The sequence below is a fragment of the Mixophyes fleayi genome, chromosome 9 (assembly GCF_038048845.1).
Source record: "Mixophyes fleayi isolate aMixFle1 chromosome 9, aMixFle1.hap1, whole genome shotgun sequence".
Lineage (NCBI taxonomy): Eukaryota > Metazoa > Chordata > Amphibia > Anura > Limnodynastidae > Mixophyes > Mixophyes fleayi.
This window is the reverse complement of record NC_134410.1, coordinates 109,664,517-109,680,567: the sequence shown is the minus strand read 5'-3', so window position 1 is coordinate 109,680,567 and position 16,051 is coordinate 109,664,517. Positions and strand designations below refer to the sequence as shown.

The 16,051-nt window shown below is 38.7% G+C and overlaps 1 protein-coding gene and 1 long non-coding RNA gene across 2 annotated transcripts in view; one reads left to right on the top strand and one right to left on the bottom strand.

Moving 5' to 3' along the window:
• LOC142100942 (uncharacterized) overlaps nucleotides 1–15,143 on the top strand; it is a 49,318-nt gene extending 34,175 nt beyond the window's left edge. The window contains exon 3 of the long non-coding RNA XR_012678946.1: nucleotides 15,030–15,143. This is a non-coding gene — a long non-coding RNA (uncharacterized LOC142100942). The remainder of the gene's footprint in view (nucleotides 1–15,029) is intronic.
• LOC142100938 (myosin heavy chain, skeletal muscle, adult-like) lies at nucleotides 1,168–15,566 on the bottom strand. The gene is made up of 39 exons (XM_075184861.1): nucleotides 15,366–15,566; nucleotides 15,137–15,280; nucleotides 14,137–14,293; nucleotides 14,011–14,038; nucleotides 13,791–13,905; nucleotides 12,375–12,467; nucleotides 12,212–12,275; nucleotides 12,028–12,126; nucleotides 11,654–11,757; nucleotides 11,390–11,528; nucleotides 11,177–11,295; nucleotides 10,939–11,088; nucleotides 10,689–10,859; nucleotides 10,297–10,607; nucleotides 10,126–10,192; nucleotides 9,533–9,620; nucleotides 9,321–9,438; nucleotides 9,065–9,188; nucleotides 8,849–8,985; nucleotides 8,505–8,760; nucleotides 8,168–8,410; nucleotides 7,905–8,081; nucleotides 7,664–7,809; nucleotides 7,483–7,573; nucleotides 7,008–7,397; nucleotides 6,793–6,919; nucleotides 6,378–6,496; nucleotides 6,090–6,286; nucleotides 4,213–4,396; nucleotides 3,689–3,854; nucleotides 3,366–3,490; nucleotides 2,941–3,249; nucleotides 2,486–2,689; nucleotides 2,275–2,400; nucleotides 2,024–2,194; nucleotides 1,835–1,939; nucleotides 1,612–1,707; nucleotides 1,364–1,498; nucleotides 1,168–1,277 (listed from the first exon to the last, which is right to left on the bottom strand). The coding sequence occupies exons 1-39, from the start codon at nucleotides 15,564–15,566 to the stop codon at nucleotides 1,260–1,262; spliced, it is 5,814 nt and encodes a 1,937-aa protein (XP_075040962.1). The 3' UTR covers nucleotides 1,168–1,259.
• Nucleotides 15,567–16,051: the final 485 nt, after the last annotated feature.

Genomic DNA, 16,051 nt, shown 5'->3' with positions numbered 1-16,051 from the left:
AGAGTAAAGTAATCAACATAACTGTGAACAAATTAGTATTAATTGATGAAAGCCAGTGTCCCCAGATCATATCCAAGTCATGACTTTATCAGAGCATGACATTATCTTCTCCCATGCGGTGGTGCCCTGCTGCTTTGCATCTACAACACAATTAGAATCTCCAGAGTAGGAGTTCGGATTTCCTAATGGTTTAATCAGTGATATTGCATAATCAAATAGAGTTATTGTTTGGGGTTTATAACATCACCTAAAAATACTTTAATATTTCATATGAATGAGATTTGATTAACTAAAGCAGAAAAGTCCAAATGGAGGCCCTCCAAGGCTTTCCAATGGAAGGCACCTCTTATATTAAACCATATTTTTAGAAATAATAACATACGCTATAACAGAAAGGCATCTTTTTCTTGTTAATATTGGACAGCACAGAATGTAACCATAAATAATTCATTCAAAATAATTTCTGTTTTTCACATTGTTCAATGGCCACATAATGGGTAAATGGGAAGCTGGCACATAGCAACAGTAATGTCTTACTCAGGTGTACTCTACTAAGTCACTGGGACCTATAGCAACATCTAGGTGAGCCGAGTGGTTCAGGGCCATTTGCTTCGGAGGACCTCGCTCTGCTTTTTTGAGTATAAGTGGATGCCTGACACTTGTGCAGTGAAACCCTGTAAAGGCTTCGAGTTTCACCACTGGCCTTGGGTCATGTGTTTATCTGTACATATGTTAACTAATCAATTTTATATTATTTATTTACAATTATTGACAAATTTTATCTGTCAGCTATAAGTATCTTCTTTTCATCCAAGTTAGAGGCAACTTTAACGTCATTATTGTAAATGTCCCCACTATTCTTAACATTCAACTTATTGTCTTGCCTAAACAGTTTTGTGCTTGATTCATTAAGTCATTAGTATGTATTCAAGAGACAGGCTATAACAGATTATGTGATATTAATAAATTCAGAATGCATTGCTCAATCAGTAAACGCAATGCACACCTAGCCGTTAATACCATTTTGTCAAGCCTATAGTTTTTGACAATTTTAGTTACTCTTAATGACCAAGTTTCAAAAATCCCCTTTATACCATACTGTGCTATATAAAGGCAGCATGACACAACTGTACAAATTTCAAATATGAAATTTATTTTGGAGATGAATAAAACTATTCTAGGTTTCCCGGAAGGGTAGACATGCTGCTGACTGAGAAATTCCCATTTTGAGAGTACCTCAATCTTCTGTTCATTACCGTTCATCCTTCTCTTTCTTTCTGTAGATACACAAGTTAATTAATGTGTTAATTTTATATATCTGGCGGAAAATTAAAGTAAAGGCGATAAGTGTTGAACGTCTTACCTTTCCACCAATATCACGGCTCTTGGTCCTCAATTTGTTCACTTGGGACTCTGCAATGTCGGCCCTCTCCTCTGCCTCTGCAAGCTCATGTTGTACCTTCCTGAAGCGGCCCAGGTGAGCATTGGCCTGTTCCTCCTATTAATTGCAGTAGAGAAGAATCAAAGAACAATTGACAAAGTATTACAGGCACCTTTAAATAACCTAAACTCATGACCAAATAACATGAAATGTAACAGGATTTTACTCACAGATTCCTCAGCCTGTCTCTTGTAGGCCTTTACTTTCAGCTGCAGTTTGTCAACCAGATCCTGTAATCTCAGACTGTTCTTCTTGTCTTCTTCAGTCTGGAAAAAGAGGATATTCAGAATTTAGCATTATGTTTACTAAAACCACTAATCACACAGGCCTTTGATGGTTATGTAAGTTTCTTGAATGACACATCTCACTTTATTTAAAAATAAAGGTCTTTACCTGGTAGGTCAGTTCTTTTACTCTTCTCTCGTATTTGCGAACACCTTTAATTGCCTCAACACCACGTTTTTGTTCATTCTCCAGTTCATTTTCCAGTTCACGCACCTGTGGATGTCATAATAAAAATGTAACATTTGCTACTTATACAATCACTTACATTGTCCCCAACACTGTATAAAGTGCACTTACTCTGGACTCTAGTTTCTGAAGCTGCTTCTTGCCACCCTTCATTGCCAGCTGTTCAGCTTCTTCCAGACGATGCTGCAGGTCCTTCACTGTCTGTTCAAGGTTCTTCTTCATCCTTTCCAAGTGGGCGCTGGTGTCCTGCTCCTTCTTCAGCTCCTCTGCCATGAGTGCAGCCTTAAGCAAAGAAGAAATATGTTGAGGCATTCAATAAAAATGTATATGTGATTAACGGCAGTATGAAAGAGAACACGTACATCTGTGATGGCCTTCTTGGCTTTCTCTTCAGCATTTATAGATTCCTGGACAACTTCCTCAACTTCATTCTGGAGCTGAGCACTATCACTTTCCAGTTTCTTCTTGCTGTTGATAAGGCTGGTATTCTGGAGAAGAAAATATGTAATTTACTATATTATCTATACAAAATTAATTAATGCTCCTCCAGTGATGATCAGTAGCAGACCTTACCTGTGAGTGCAGAAGCTGAACACGTTCACTGGCATCCAGAAGTTCCTGTTCTGCGATCTTGCGAGATCTCTCTGTCTGTTCCAGGGCAGACCTGTTCTCCTCAATTTCAACCTGTTGCAGGTTATTTCTATGTTCATTCACAGCCATCTGTTCCTTCAGATCCTCCTGTGCCCTCACGGCATCATCCAATTGCAATTGGGCATCCTGTTAGACAAATTTGTTACAATATCATAGGTACTGAGGCAATTAAATGCATGAGCTGACAGTGTATTGTTTGTTTAGCAAGAAGAGTAGGATAAAATAAAGAAGGGTGGAAGCTACAGAAACTAGCCACAGTAATAGAAGGACTGTGAGTTTCATAATATCTAAACTAAATCTGTTGAATAGTTTGATCAGTAACTTGTATATTGTGAACACTAAGCTACATGTCAGATGATGCTTTTTGTTAGGAATACCTTCAGTTGTGTCTGCACGTTTCTGAGTTGTTTTTGTGACTCTGCAGCCTGGCGGTTGGCATGGCTGAGCTGGATCTCAAGTTCATTCAAGTCGCCTTCCATCTTCTTCTTCAGTCTCAGAGCATCATTTCTGCTTCTGATTTCAGAGTCCAATGTGCTCTGAATTGTGTCAATGGATCTCTGGCTGTTTCTCTTCAGCTGATCGATCTCCTCGTCCTTCTCTGCAATCTTCCTGTCCACCTCAGATTTGATCTGGTTCAGCTCAAGCTGGACACGCAGGATTTTGGCTTCTTCATATTCCAATGATCCCTTTAGAAAAATAGATAAAGTAACACTTAGGCTAACTCATAATAACAGAAACAAATACTATAATACTATTATGTGTCAATAGTAATACTCTGCGGAATACTGTTCTAGTCCCATACCTCAGCTTCCTCCAGGGCAGAGTGTATGTCAATTTTTTCCTGCTCAGTCTGCTTCTTGGCCTTCTCTAGTTCATTAATAGATTTTCCACTCTCACCAATCTGTTCAGTCAGATCTGAAATCTCCTCTGTAAAGTAAATAACCAAATAAATATTGAGATCATAAATAAATTAATGTTTATTTATCCTCCAGTAAAATCTAAAGCTATTCAGAGATATGATTGTTGATCAGTAAATATATGAGCTGTTTAAATACTAAAATGTGAGTAAACTTGTATGAAGTCAACAGTTTAAAGTAAAGTTTTGATTTTCAGAAATAACCGTACGTTGCAGATTCTTGTTTTCACGTTTCAGGGTTTCAACTTGTTCCAGAGCCTCTTCATAAGCATTCTTCATCTTGAAGATCTCAGTGCTGTAGCTGCGGACCTCTTTCTGAGCAGTCTCCAGTTCAGCCTGACCCTCCTCGTATTTCTGCTTCCATTCTACTAGAACCTATTGCGATTATTAATAACAAATGTACACATTGCACAGTCATAAGGTATGTCACAGTCATTATTCCGCCCATGTAAATGTCGGCACTTAACCTGCCGACATTAAAATGTTTGCAAGCTCCATGCCGACCCTTGCAGTGTATAGACAGGTGGACAATGTCGTCAGTGTGACGGGCGACTTTCACAATGTCGCCAATCACAAAGCAGACATTAAAAGGCCAATGCCACAGGGGCGCGGGGTATAGCTGCCGGACCCGGCGGCATTGGTCTTTTAATGCTGCAGATTAAGTGTGCACATTTACAGGGTGGGAATAATGTACCCTACCCGTAAGTCATAATGTTTTTATTTGCATTTATACCTTATCAAAGTTCCTCTGCTTCTTATCAAGAGCGGCTGCTGCACTGTTTGCTCTCTCCACATCAGTCATAAGGTCCTCCACCTCAGCCTGCAGCCTCTGCTTGGTCTTTTCCAAGGAGGCAGATTTGGAGTTCACAGCCTCCACTTGTTCCTCAGCATCCATCAAGCGCTGAGCCAGCTTCTTCCTGTAAGTGCAGCACAAAACATTATTTTTAGGAAAGTATTCAGAGTTTGTATATTAGCCATGTGTGCTTGGTTACAACTAGAGATGGTCACTGGCCCCCGTGTTTTGGTTTTGGTTTTGGATCTGGATTACCTTCGGGTTTTGGTTTTGGCAAAGCCACCCTTGCGTGTTTAGGTTTTGGTTTTGTTTGGTTTTGTTTTGCAATTTTGTTTAAAAATCAATTATTTTTGGCCTAAAATAACCTAATTTAGTGCTCCACCTGTTTCTTGGATAAGTAAGGTAATTGTAAAGCTAATAAATTATGAAAAAAAACAGTTTAATTCCTGGTAGGCCATCATGAATTCTACACACAAACCAGATTGTCTTCCTCTCCATCTATGCCTATTGGCAATGCAGCCATCGTCTTTGGGTGTATATTACACCCTACACTTATAGTTAAATATATAAAGAAATGGACAAAGGCAGTTTGGTTTCTGTCTGTATAGGCCCCCCCTCCACTTGTAGAAAATATTAAAAAATTCAGCAGGTATAGACTGTACAATATAAATTGAAATGGACAAAGGCAGTTTGGTTTCTGTCTCTATAGGCCCCCCTCCACTTGTAGAAAATAGTAAATAATTCAGCCGTTATAGACTGTACAATATAAATTGAAATGGACAAAGCCAGTTTGGGGTCAGTCTGTGTATGACACCCTACCCTTATTGAGAAATTGCCCAAACAGCAGCCTTTCAAGACTGTACATGATATACAAAATGCCCCAAGTCCCTTTCCTATTTGGGAGTAGATTGCACCCTACACTTATACTTATACTTATACTTATAAGTATACTTATATTTGTTTGGGTGTGTTTTTTTCCCTGATTTAAAAAGACTATGTACTTTTACATAGGCTTTACCAGATGACGTACAGGAAAGACTACCATCAGGACTGGTGCCAGCACCTGCTTGCTGATTCTGCTCATATGTGGACTGCTTTGAATCCATTTTAATGAGCCCAAACCACTTGTAGTGCAAAATATTCATTAGATACTGCTGCTAGATATCACCTTTTACAGCCAGAAAAATTAGTGTTTCACACTGGGGAATATGGGACACCCCAAAGCACTTGTAGTGCAAAATAATGTATAGATAATGCTGCTAAATATGATTTTTGGCAGCCAGAAAAATTAGTGTTTAACACTGGGGAATATGGGACACCCCAAAGTACTTGTAGTGCAAAATATTGTATTAGATAATGCTGCTAAATATGACTTTTGGCAGCCAGAAAAATTATTGTATCACACTGGGGAATATGGGACACCCCAAAGTACTTGTAGTGCAAAATATTGAAAAAAAAAAAGCCTCCTCTATCCTCCTCTAACAATTGCTAATAGAATTGCTGGCAAAATTTCAATAAAAATTGAAAGTATACAATTATTGCTCTGTCCCTGCTCTAATACAGCCTGTGACCTAACCCTGCTCTCTCCCTCTGTCAAATGGCGATGGATTGCTGTGGAGGCTGGTATTTATGCATTTCAAATACCGCGAGAACCGAGCTCTGAGATCCGACTACGTCACAATGATGTTTTGCCTCGATTTCGATTCCGAATGGGCGGGAGAGTACCGAGCCTGCTTGGCTCGGTACTCGGATAGGCAAAGTTCGGGTGGGTTCGGATCTCGGGGAACCGAGCCCGCCCATCTCTAGTTACAACGTACTTGGCCTCTTCCAGCTCCTCTGTGCGCTGAATGGCATCAGTTTCATATTTGGTCCTCCATTGGGCAACTTCACCATTAGCTTTAGACAAAGATCGCTGTAACTCAGCTTTGGCTTCCTGTTCCTCATCATATTGCTCCCGAAGCAGGTCATTGTCATGGCGGGAAGATTGCAGGGCGTGGGCAAGGGCGTTCTTAGCCTGGAATTTACAGATAAGTTTTGTTTGTTGAAATATGGATAGTGTCATGTTAAACATTTTGAATCTTATCAGAACAACATTGAATTATTACCTTTGATTCCTCCTCGAGTTGTCTCTTGAGTTCCTCAAGCTGCTGGGTGAATCCCTGCTTTCCTCTGGAGAACTGAGAAATCAGAGATTCCTTCTCTTCGAGTTGACGAGACAGCTCACCTGGAATTAAACAAAAATCAAAGTCATACAGTTTTAAACACAATGAGATTATTTCAAAAACATATCTATCAAAAACAGATCTTCTAGTTCATTTAGATTGAGCATGAACAAACTATAAAATATATCCCATTAGAATGTGTTGTAGCAAGCAATAGTTGTTTCGCTACAATGCTGGAAATTTTTATTTATTGTAGTTTACTTCAATACTCTTATTGTGCTGATATCTGAAAGAGTAAAAGGATGGATAACCTAAGTATAGTACTGTTAATAATGATAATCATAAAATTTCACTCTACCATTCTCAGTTTGGAAACGAGCCTTTTTGTTAGTAAGGTCATTAATCAAACGCTGATGTTGGTCATCCTTGGCCTTCACTTCACTGAGTTGATCCTCAAGCACACGGTTCACTTTCTCAAGGTTTGCCTTCCGAAAAACAATATTCATGTTATTATTTTCATATCTCAAGGACAACAATAAATAAAAAAAACAAAAGATATGGAGATTGTTGTACCTTAGATTTAGAGATGCTTTCCATGTTGCTGGCAAGGTCATCAACTTCCATCTTCAGCTCGCTCTTCTCTTTCTCTAGTTTCTGTTTGACACGCTGCAGGTTATCTACCTGCTCCCCAAGCTCAGCAACACTGTCAGCATGCTTCTTGCGCAAGGCAGCTGCTACAGCTTCATGCTGGAGGGTGGATTGGTCTAAATCATGTCTCAATTTCTGGAACTCAGCTTCTCGCTTTTTATTCATCTCAATCTGGGCAGATGTCGCACCTCCAGCCTCTTCAAGCCTTTCACTAATTTCCTCCAGTTCTCTGGAGAGATCAGCCCTCTGTTTTTCAACCTTGGCTCGAGCTGCCCGTTCAGCTTCAATTTCCTCCTCAAACTCTTCAATATGAGCCTAGAAAACAGCAGTTGATTATTTACATTGAACAAAATATGTGACGTACAGAATTAAGACATTATTTTGTCAGCCAGTTACATACCAGCAGTTCCTTAATCTTTTTCTGCAGTTGCGATCCCAATGCTTGCTCATCCTCTATCTTTCCTTGGAGCTGGCTAATTTCAAAGTCCTTCCTGTGGATGTCAGGAAATACAGGTTACACAATGTTCCCATCAGCCTAATTAAGTCTTCTGTCACTGGAAAATAAAATAGGAAATACCCACTTTTTAAGTTTTTCATCTGATTGCTGTTTCTCATTCTCAAGATCCATGACTGTTTCCTGGGACAGTTTGAGGTCACCTTCAAGCTTCCTCTTGGCCCTCTCAAGATCAAGACGAAGTTTCTTCTCTTGCTCCAGGGAACCTTCCAACTACATGAATACAAAATATTTAATTTCCTTATTATACATGGAGATTGTTCAAATATGTAGAATGATTTCAACACACTATTTTTACAATCACTTACATCATCTACTTGCTGTTCCAGCTTTGTCTTGGCTTTGGTTAAAGAATTGACTTTGTCTTCTTCAGCCTGAAGGTCATCAAGTGTTTGTTGGTGAGCTTCCTGTAGAGCCTTCTTCTCCTTTGAGACTTTGGATACATTTTCATCGAGAGTTGCCAATTCTTCAGTTAGGTTTTTAACCTAGAAATAAAGGGAGAAATATGAGCTTAGAACATTCTGTTATGCAATATATTGGAAGTCCGGTATATCTTTTCAGTTGACTATACCTTGTTTTCTGTGGCATGTTTTTCCTTTTCTACTTTAGCCAAAGTAAGTTCCAAGTCATCAATGTCTTTCTTCAGCTCAGAACATTCATCCTCCAATTTTCTTTTCTTAGCTGTCAGCTCAGCATTGCTTTCTTCCTCATCTTCAAGCCTCTCAATGAGCTCCTTGATCGTTGATTCTTGTTGTATCTTGTTCTTAATAAGACCTTCACATCTCTCCTCAGCATCAGCCAGTGTTTCATTTCCCTAAAGCATATAAAATACATGTTAAGCAACTATGTTTTTTGGTGATATGATAACAAGATATTTCTAAAATAAACTTGTATGTAAAGTTTCCTACCGATTGGGATTGTAGAAGCAATTCATTCTTCTCTTGCACCAGGGCAACCAATTTCTCCTCTAGCTCCTTCCTTTTGGCTTCTGCCTTGGCCAGAGCTTCTTTGGTCTTCTCAAACTCCTCTTTTATGTTTGCCATCTCCTTCTCATTTTCAGCACTCTGTAGAAGTGGCTTAATCTTGAAATACAGCTTCATCCATGGCCAATGTTTGACATTCATGAAGGATCTGACATTATACTGGATGACAAATAGTGCCTCCCTGTTGGAGAAATGGATATAATGTAAGGTTTTTGTTTTTAAAACTATTACATTTCTAGTGTATTTTTGCAAAACAACATCAATGTTACCTTCTCTCCATCATCTTCTTAAACTCAACTCTCATTAAGTAACCTCTGCAAAGAGCCTGAGTATGGGTGATCAGTTGTGCCAACTTTTCATCTCTCATTTCTTCCAAGGTACCGAGAAGACCAGCTTTAAAGAACACCTTCAGTGAGAAAAAAAATTGATTACTTAAAGAAAAGAAAAGGCTGGATTTACCAATGTGTCTTACAGTTATTGTGTACCTTAGTATGTCCAAATTTGTATTGACTGTGATCAACATCAATTGAGCCCAGGAGCTTCTCAGACGCCTTCTTGCTGTCTATAAACTGCCCATCTGGAATTGCGCTGGCATTCAGCACCTTGTAACTAATAAAACAATATGGGAGAACAATATTAACCAGTTTTAAAGGTTTAAATATGTAGTAAATTGTTAAAAGTTGTAGCTGCTAAATATATTAATAAATGGATTAAATATTTTAACATTTTAAAGGAATCTACCGTTGCTTAAAGTCAGCATAAATGATTCTGCTTGGGAATCCCTTTCTGCAGATTCTGATACCTTCCAATACACCGTTACATCTCAACTGGTGGATGATCAGCTGGTTCTCCATGATACCTGTCAGTATACAATTATTTTAAAAGTGCGAACAACCATTTCAATCAAGTATGAATGTTGTTTAGATCAAAACAATTGAAGATCAAAAGTGTACCTGGTGTCTTAGTCTCATTGGGGATCAGACAACGTACAAAGTGAGGGTGGGTGCTTCTCAAGTTGGTCATCAGCTTACTCAAGTTTTCCTGCAGCACACAAAGTAAAATATAATGTATGGAAAATTATAGAGGATATATCTGATTATCACATACACACTAAACTATAAAGATAAGAGTTCTATAAACATACTTCTAGATTAATTGGTTGCTGACAATGATCCAAATGCATAGGTAAAACTACCATTTTAGAATGGTTGCAGCTGGTACAATGTCCGCAGCTGGGGAGAGGGCACCTCCCAATCAAAATCTCATATGCATAGGTGTTTTTCTCACCATTGGTGAAATCTTTCTGTGGAACCCACAAATGTCTAGTTACGCCCCAGGCCTACTGTGTTTTTTTGAGGTAGGGAATATAGTAAGGTGACTGATGTAAATGGTGTAATATTTTCTGTGCAGAGCTGTGTAAATTGGTGGCACTATATAAATAATCAATATTAACAATTACTAAAAACTACAAATGATACTTCAATCACTTAAAGCTGTATCAGACGTACGCATCTTATTATGTATGCAGATTGAAAAATATACTGACCCGGAAGAGACAAGACACGGTCTGGAAAGAGCCTCCCTTCTTCTTCTTTCCTCCTTTGCCACCACCACTGCTAGCCTCTGGTGGTTACAAATAATGTAATAGTCATCACAGCAATAAAAATTATTTAGAATTGAAATAAAACCTTTAAACAGAAAGGTTGCATAAAATTACTCACCATCAGGATTATTGTAGGATGAGTAGAGGAAGGACAGCAGTTTCATTGAAGACTTCTGGTAGAGCTGGATAACAGATTCGTTTAGAGGGTCCTTATTCTTATCGAGCCAGCCAGAGATGTTGTAATCCACAGTACCAGCATAATGCACCAGAGAGAAGTGGGCTTCAGCCTTTCCTTTGCCAGGCTTGGGCTTCTCAAAGTTCTTGCATTTGCCCAGATGCTGTTCATACAGCTTGTTCTTGAAGGATATGTCAGTGGATTTGGGGAACATGCACTCCTCTTCAAGGATGGAGAAGATACCCATGGGCTGAAAGCATAATTGTAAAGTTCCAGAATACCTATTCACTGTATTTTTAAGGGCTAACTGTATTAGTCTATATGAACTTACCTTCTCAATGAGCTCAATGCAGGCAGCCAGATCCATACCAAAGTCAATGAACTCCCATTCAATACCTTCCTTTTTGTATTCCTCCTGTTCCTGGACGAACATGTGGTGGTTGAAGAACTGCTGCAGCTTCTCATTGGTGAAGTTGATGCAGAGCTGTTCCAAGCTGTTAAACTGTAAGTAGCAGAACAGAAATTAAGGACTGCGGTACGACTTGCGTAAATCACAAGGTTAGAACAAGTCAAAATCTTACATCAAAGATTTCAAAACCAGCAATATCCAGCACACCAATGTAGAACTGTCTGGCCTGTTTGGTGTCCAGCTGTTGGTTGATACGGGTGACCATCCACAAGAAGAGTTTCTCAAAGACAGACTTGCAGAGGGCACCTACATTGTTGTAGACCTGAAAAAAATACACAACTATTTGTTAACATGCTGGTGGAAATAATCTTGTCCAATGTCTCTCTGTTTTATTTCTTCTCTTATTGTACCTGTGGCACAGTCTGTCCCTTGGTGACAAACTCATTGCCGACTTTTACTCTTGGGTAGCACAAAGCCTTCAGCAAATCAGCAGAGTTCAGACCCATCAAGTAGGAGATCTTGTCAGCAACTAGAGATAGAACATTCGATATGGATTAAACGTACAAAATTATGGATAGCAAATATTTATAATTGCCCAAGATGATTGAAAATAAGCACAAAACCGTCAGCGCTGTCTGGCTCGGCCTGTTCCTCCCTCTGCTTCTGCTTGAACTTCATGTTGCCATGGTGCATGACAGCGCCGGTCAACTTATAGATGCCGACCTTCTCTTCTTGGCTGAATCCTAGGATGTCAATGGCAATCTGTTGGACAATTGTACATGAATACTGAATTACTAACATAATTATCTAACCTTTGAAACATATTCAGAAGCAATTAGTGATTTAAAATAACAGCTCTTTATAGTCTTAATATCTTATGTACTTACATCGGTGGCTATGAACTCTTCCACATCATCAATACTCTTCACAACAATCTCACCCTGACTGATTGAAGGGTAGTCGTAGGGGTTGGTGGTGATAAGAAGCATCTCTAAACAAAAATATAATTCAATCAGGCAAACTGGCCCATAACATTTATTATATTTTAAATATGTCAATATTACAGTGACTGAATTAAGAACCAAATGCTATTGATTCACAAAATGTGCAAAATTAAAAGAGGTCCAGAGGGTGGAATTCTTAAGTTTATAGTGTTTGATGTACTATAGTATATATATGCACTATGTATTAGACTCCAGTCCATACAGTTTGCAGGTCTCATCATTTCCTCATATTTGGGGGTAAGTAAAAGTGAACGTACCAACAACCTCTGGTTTCTTGTTGGTCATGATCTGGTAGAAGATGTGGTAGCTTCTCTCAGCTGAAAGCTGGAATGTTACTCTGGACTTTTCCAACAGATCTGTAGATATAAAATGTAATGAGCACATAAAGACATATAACAATCTACAACGTGAAGCAGTTATTAAAATATATATTTGTCTTACATGTTTCAATGTCAGCTGAAGACAGTTTTCCAGTTGTTCCAAAGTGGATTCTAATGAATTTTCCCTAGACATGACAGAAATAGCTTAGAAATCATGGTCACATTACCAAATTATCACATTTAAAACATTAAAGAAAATATATTTTGTTTTAAAGAAACCTTACAAAACGAGAGGAGTTGTCATTTCTCACAGTCTTGGCGTTACCGAAGGCTTCCAGCAGAGGGTTAGCCTGGATAATTTGATCCTCCAGAGTACCCTAAAGTCAATATATATAAGGAGGGGGGTTAGCATCTCTGCAATCAAATTAATTTAGGATTACTTTGGCAAACGTGTGACCACGCACAAGAAAAACAGAAAAGGCAAATTCAATTGTTTTTAATAATTTCAATTTTGGATGGTGTAGAGAAGCACAGGAATTTTACGACTATGGCATAGCTCACCAGGAAACCCTCCCAGTTCCAGCTAGTTGCTTTTCACTTGGTAACAAATGTCTTATTTTATTGATTGTTTGCTATTACAGAAGCAATAATAGCTATTGAATAATATAAGAAACAACTCCCATAAATCTCTATGCTGGAATGTAGCACTTGATACTTTCAGTCAGTGCATCTCACTAGTTACATAACTGTTGTAATTTTGTTCCGTTACAAATAATAAATATAAGATGATAATTTGCATCTGATAATATTTTCACTGTGACAGATAATGCTGGCAGAGTCATAGACGGACTGTATTTAAGTCCCAGATTTCTGACTTATGTGTTTGGAACTCCAGGAAAAAATGTTGGTGTTGGAATGACAGCTTTCCAAAAGCTTTGGGCTCAAGTAAGAGCTAGATTAAAGGGTTCCCTGGAGTGAATAGAGAGAGAGAGGGAGGGCCAGCATTTATTATGCCCATTTCGGGTTTTCTGACCTGCCAATCAGACAGCAGGCTAATTAGTAGTTGCACCTACAAGATGTAGTTTAAAAGGGTGTCAGTTTCCATGCGCTGTGGGCTAACTTTTCCTACAGATTCCCTCTCCCCTCACCACATACTAGAGTTCCTTTCTTTAGCGCATTATCAGGCACCTCTTACTTTCCCTTAATGTAAATTGACAAATCATTTTTTGCACACTAGTCCTGTACCTCCCCCCTTTCTCTCATTCTCCTTTATCTCCCAATCCTTTATTTCCCATCTACCCTACCCCGGTTTTACTCTTAAAATAATATTTGTTTTTTATTTTATTGTTTGTGTCCTTGTGCTTATTTTAGTAATATTTGTACCTGTTATATTGGACTCATTGTCCAGGCATCTGTATCCTGATCTCGTGACTCTACATATATTTTATTGACAAGACATATTATAACATTTTTAATGCAGTGGGGCAAGTTATGAAGAACAAGTAGCATTAGATGTCACTGGTAATACGAACCAGTGACATCAGCAGATCTCTATAGAGGCTAGTAGGCAAATACTGTACTTCATTTGTGTTCTTTAAAGTGTGTTGAATTCGTCCACATATGATTCATTGTACATTGACAAATTTAGCAAGTAAATAGATCATATCAATATTCAAGTTAGCCTGGAAGGGAGAATTTACCTGCAAACTGTTGCTGACTTCTTTCTTCTTACCAGCGTCTCCAATAGTTGCAATTGTTGCAAAGTACTGGATGACACGCTTGGTGTTTACAGTCTTTCCAGCACCGGATTCTCCACTGGATGTAAAAGAGAGATAGAACACATAAAGAGGAATCAATGAACAATTTATGAATAAACAATGCAAAAAAACCATTAACCAACATATAGGAAGAGTTACTTACGTGATCAGGACAGACTGATTTTCACGATCTGCCAAAAGATGATGAGCATTTATTGCAAAATACTAAAATGTGGTCACTAAATATAATGTCTACATAGCATCAGTTAACACAATAAAATGTATGTACCTGTTAACATGAACTGATAGGCGTTATCAGAGATGGAGAAGATGTGTGGTGGGGCTTCTATACGCTTCTTGCCTCTGTAGCCGGCAACAACCTCTGGGTTGTACACTGGCAGCCACTTGTAGGGGTTGACAGTGACACAGAAAAGCCCAGAGTAGGTCTGGAATTTAACAATCGATTGTGGATTTTTACAATTGCAATTTCATCATCATCATCATCATCATCATTTATTTAATTAGAGCCACTAATTCCGCAGCGCTGTGCAGAGAACTCATTCACATCAGTCCCTGCCCCATTGGAGCTTACAGTCTAAATTCCCTAACATGCGGACACAGACAGACAGACTAGGGTCAATTTAATAGCAGCCAATTAGGCTACTAGTATGTTTTGGCGTGTAGGAGGAAACCGGAGCACCCGGAGGAAACCCACGCAAACACAGGGAGAATATACAAACTCCACACAGATAAGACCATGGTCAGGAATCAAACTCGTGACACCAGTGCTATGAGGCAGAAGTGCTAACCACTAAGCCACCGTGCTGCCCATTTGTTCCACTGTTCCACTTCTTCTTTGCAGCTGATAATTAGCAATGGATGCTCCTACACTATTTGAACTAGACAGCATGAGCTACTTGCTTTCAAAACATACCAGAATAAAAAGCAAAAAGATCAGGTAAGAAAATGTGTGAGCTAGGTCTACATTCTCATGGGAACCAACTGACTAGTGCCGATTATTGTGTTTAATGTATATTGTGGCTATTGCTAACGTTGCCGTGTCAATTTTGAATGCAAGTGTATATTCTCCCTAAACAGTGAATATATTGTAATCTGTAGGTAGAAAATAAAAGGAATGGTTTTAGTTTGAAGAGTTTCATTGGCATTATTTATTTATTTCAGTGACATTTATTTGATGGCACAGTTGTACCAATACGGAATGTTTCCTAACTTCAGTGGATCAATTAAATAAAATAAATATTACACTCAGCAAAAGAGTTCAGACTTACGTAAATCATCCAGGCTGCGTAACGTTCTTTGAGGTTATACAGCACAGAGGCCTCATTCAGGTGAGTCATCATGGCCATGTCTTCAATTTTGTCATATTTGGGAGGATTTTGCGGGTAAACCTGACTTTCGTTTGCAGTTACAGTCTGAAAAGAAAACAATTCTGTTTTAATTATGGCAAATATAAGTTTTAATTCGGAATGTAATTTGTAGATATTATATTATCATTACCCTCCCATCGTCAGTTTTAAGGGTGATTTTTCCATCTTCCCGAGCAGTGACTAAACCTTTTACGTAGAGTTCCTTCTGGTCATCCACGTAGCAGGTGTTCCTGGCATCGAAAGGTTTGCTTTGAGCATCCAGTCTCTCTTTCTCACTCTTACGGAGATACTGGGCGGCCTCGCCGAAAACGGTCATTTCACCGTCACCCATGGTTGCCGGTTTCTGGAATATATTATTTTAAGAGGATTTAATTAGAACTGATATAAAGCAGAGCACATTTACTTCTAGTACTGCCTTAAACATTTTTATATAGTTACAGTGTAACTATATACATAGGTGAACATAGTTTATTTAGTGCTGATGGTCAGTCTAACTGAAGTGCGATTGGCCGGTATACTGTTATTGATGGCAGTGATGTCATTAGTTGCTAGTAAATTGATATGAAACATCCTCATTTCACAGAGTTAGTGTCCTAATAACATTTTGAAAAACATGCAGCAGATGATTGTATTATTGTCCCCTGTCCCTGTCCCAAGTTTTAAATATTTATTTTACAGGAATGTCTGTCCCGATAAATGTCTCTATTTTTCAATAGCTGGGCAGTGTTATACTATTAGTGTCACCAACATCTTCTATACAACTGTTACCATGTGCAATGTGCTGAGAGCCTGTACAAAGCATACCTGACAACTTTT

What these genes read in the sequence shown, in the direction of transcription:
- LOC142100938 (XM_075184861.1), bottom strand. Translation starts at nt 15,566, where the DNA reads ATGGGTGACGGTGAAATGACCGTTTTCGGCGAGGCCGCCCAGTATCTC. An exon ending in ACGCAGCCTGGATGATTTAC is followed by an intron (nt 14,294 to 15,136) that starts GTAAGTCTGAAC and finishes GTTAAATTCCAG; the next exon opens with ACCTACTCTGGGCTTTTCTG. An exon ending in AATCAGTCTGTCCTGATCAC is followed by an intron (nt 13,906 to 14,010) that starts GTAAGTAACTCT and finishes TTTTACATCCAG; the next exon opens with TGGAGAATCCGGTGCTGGAA.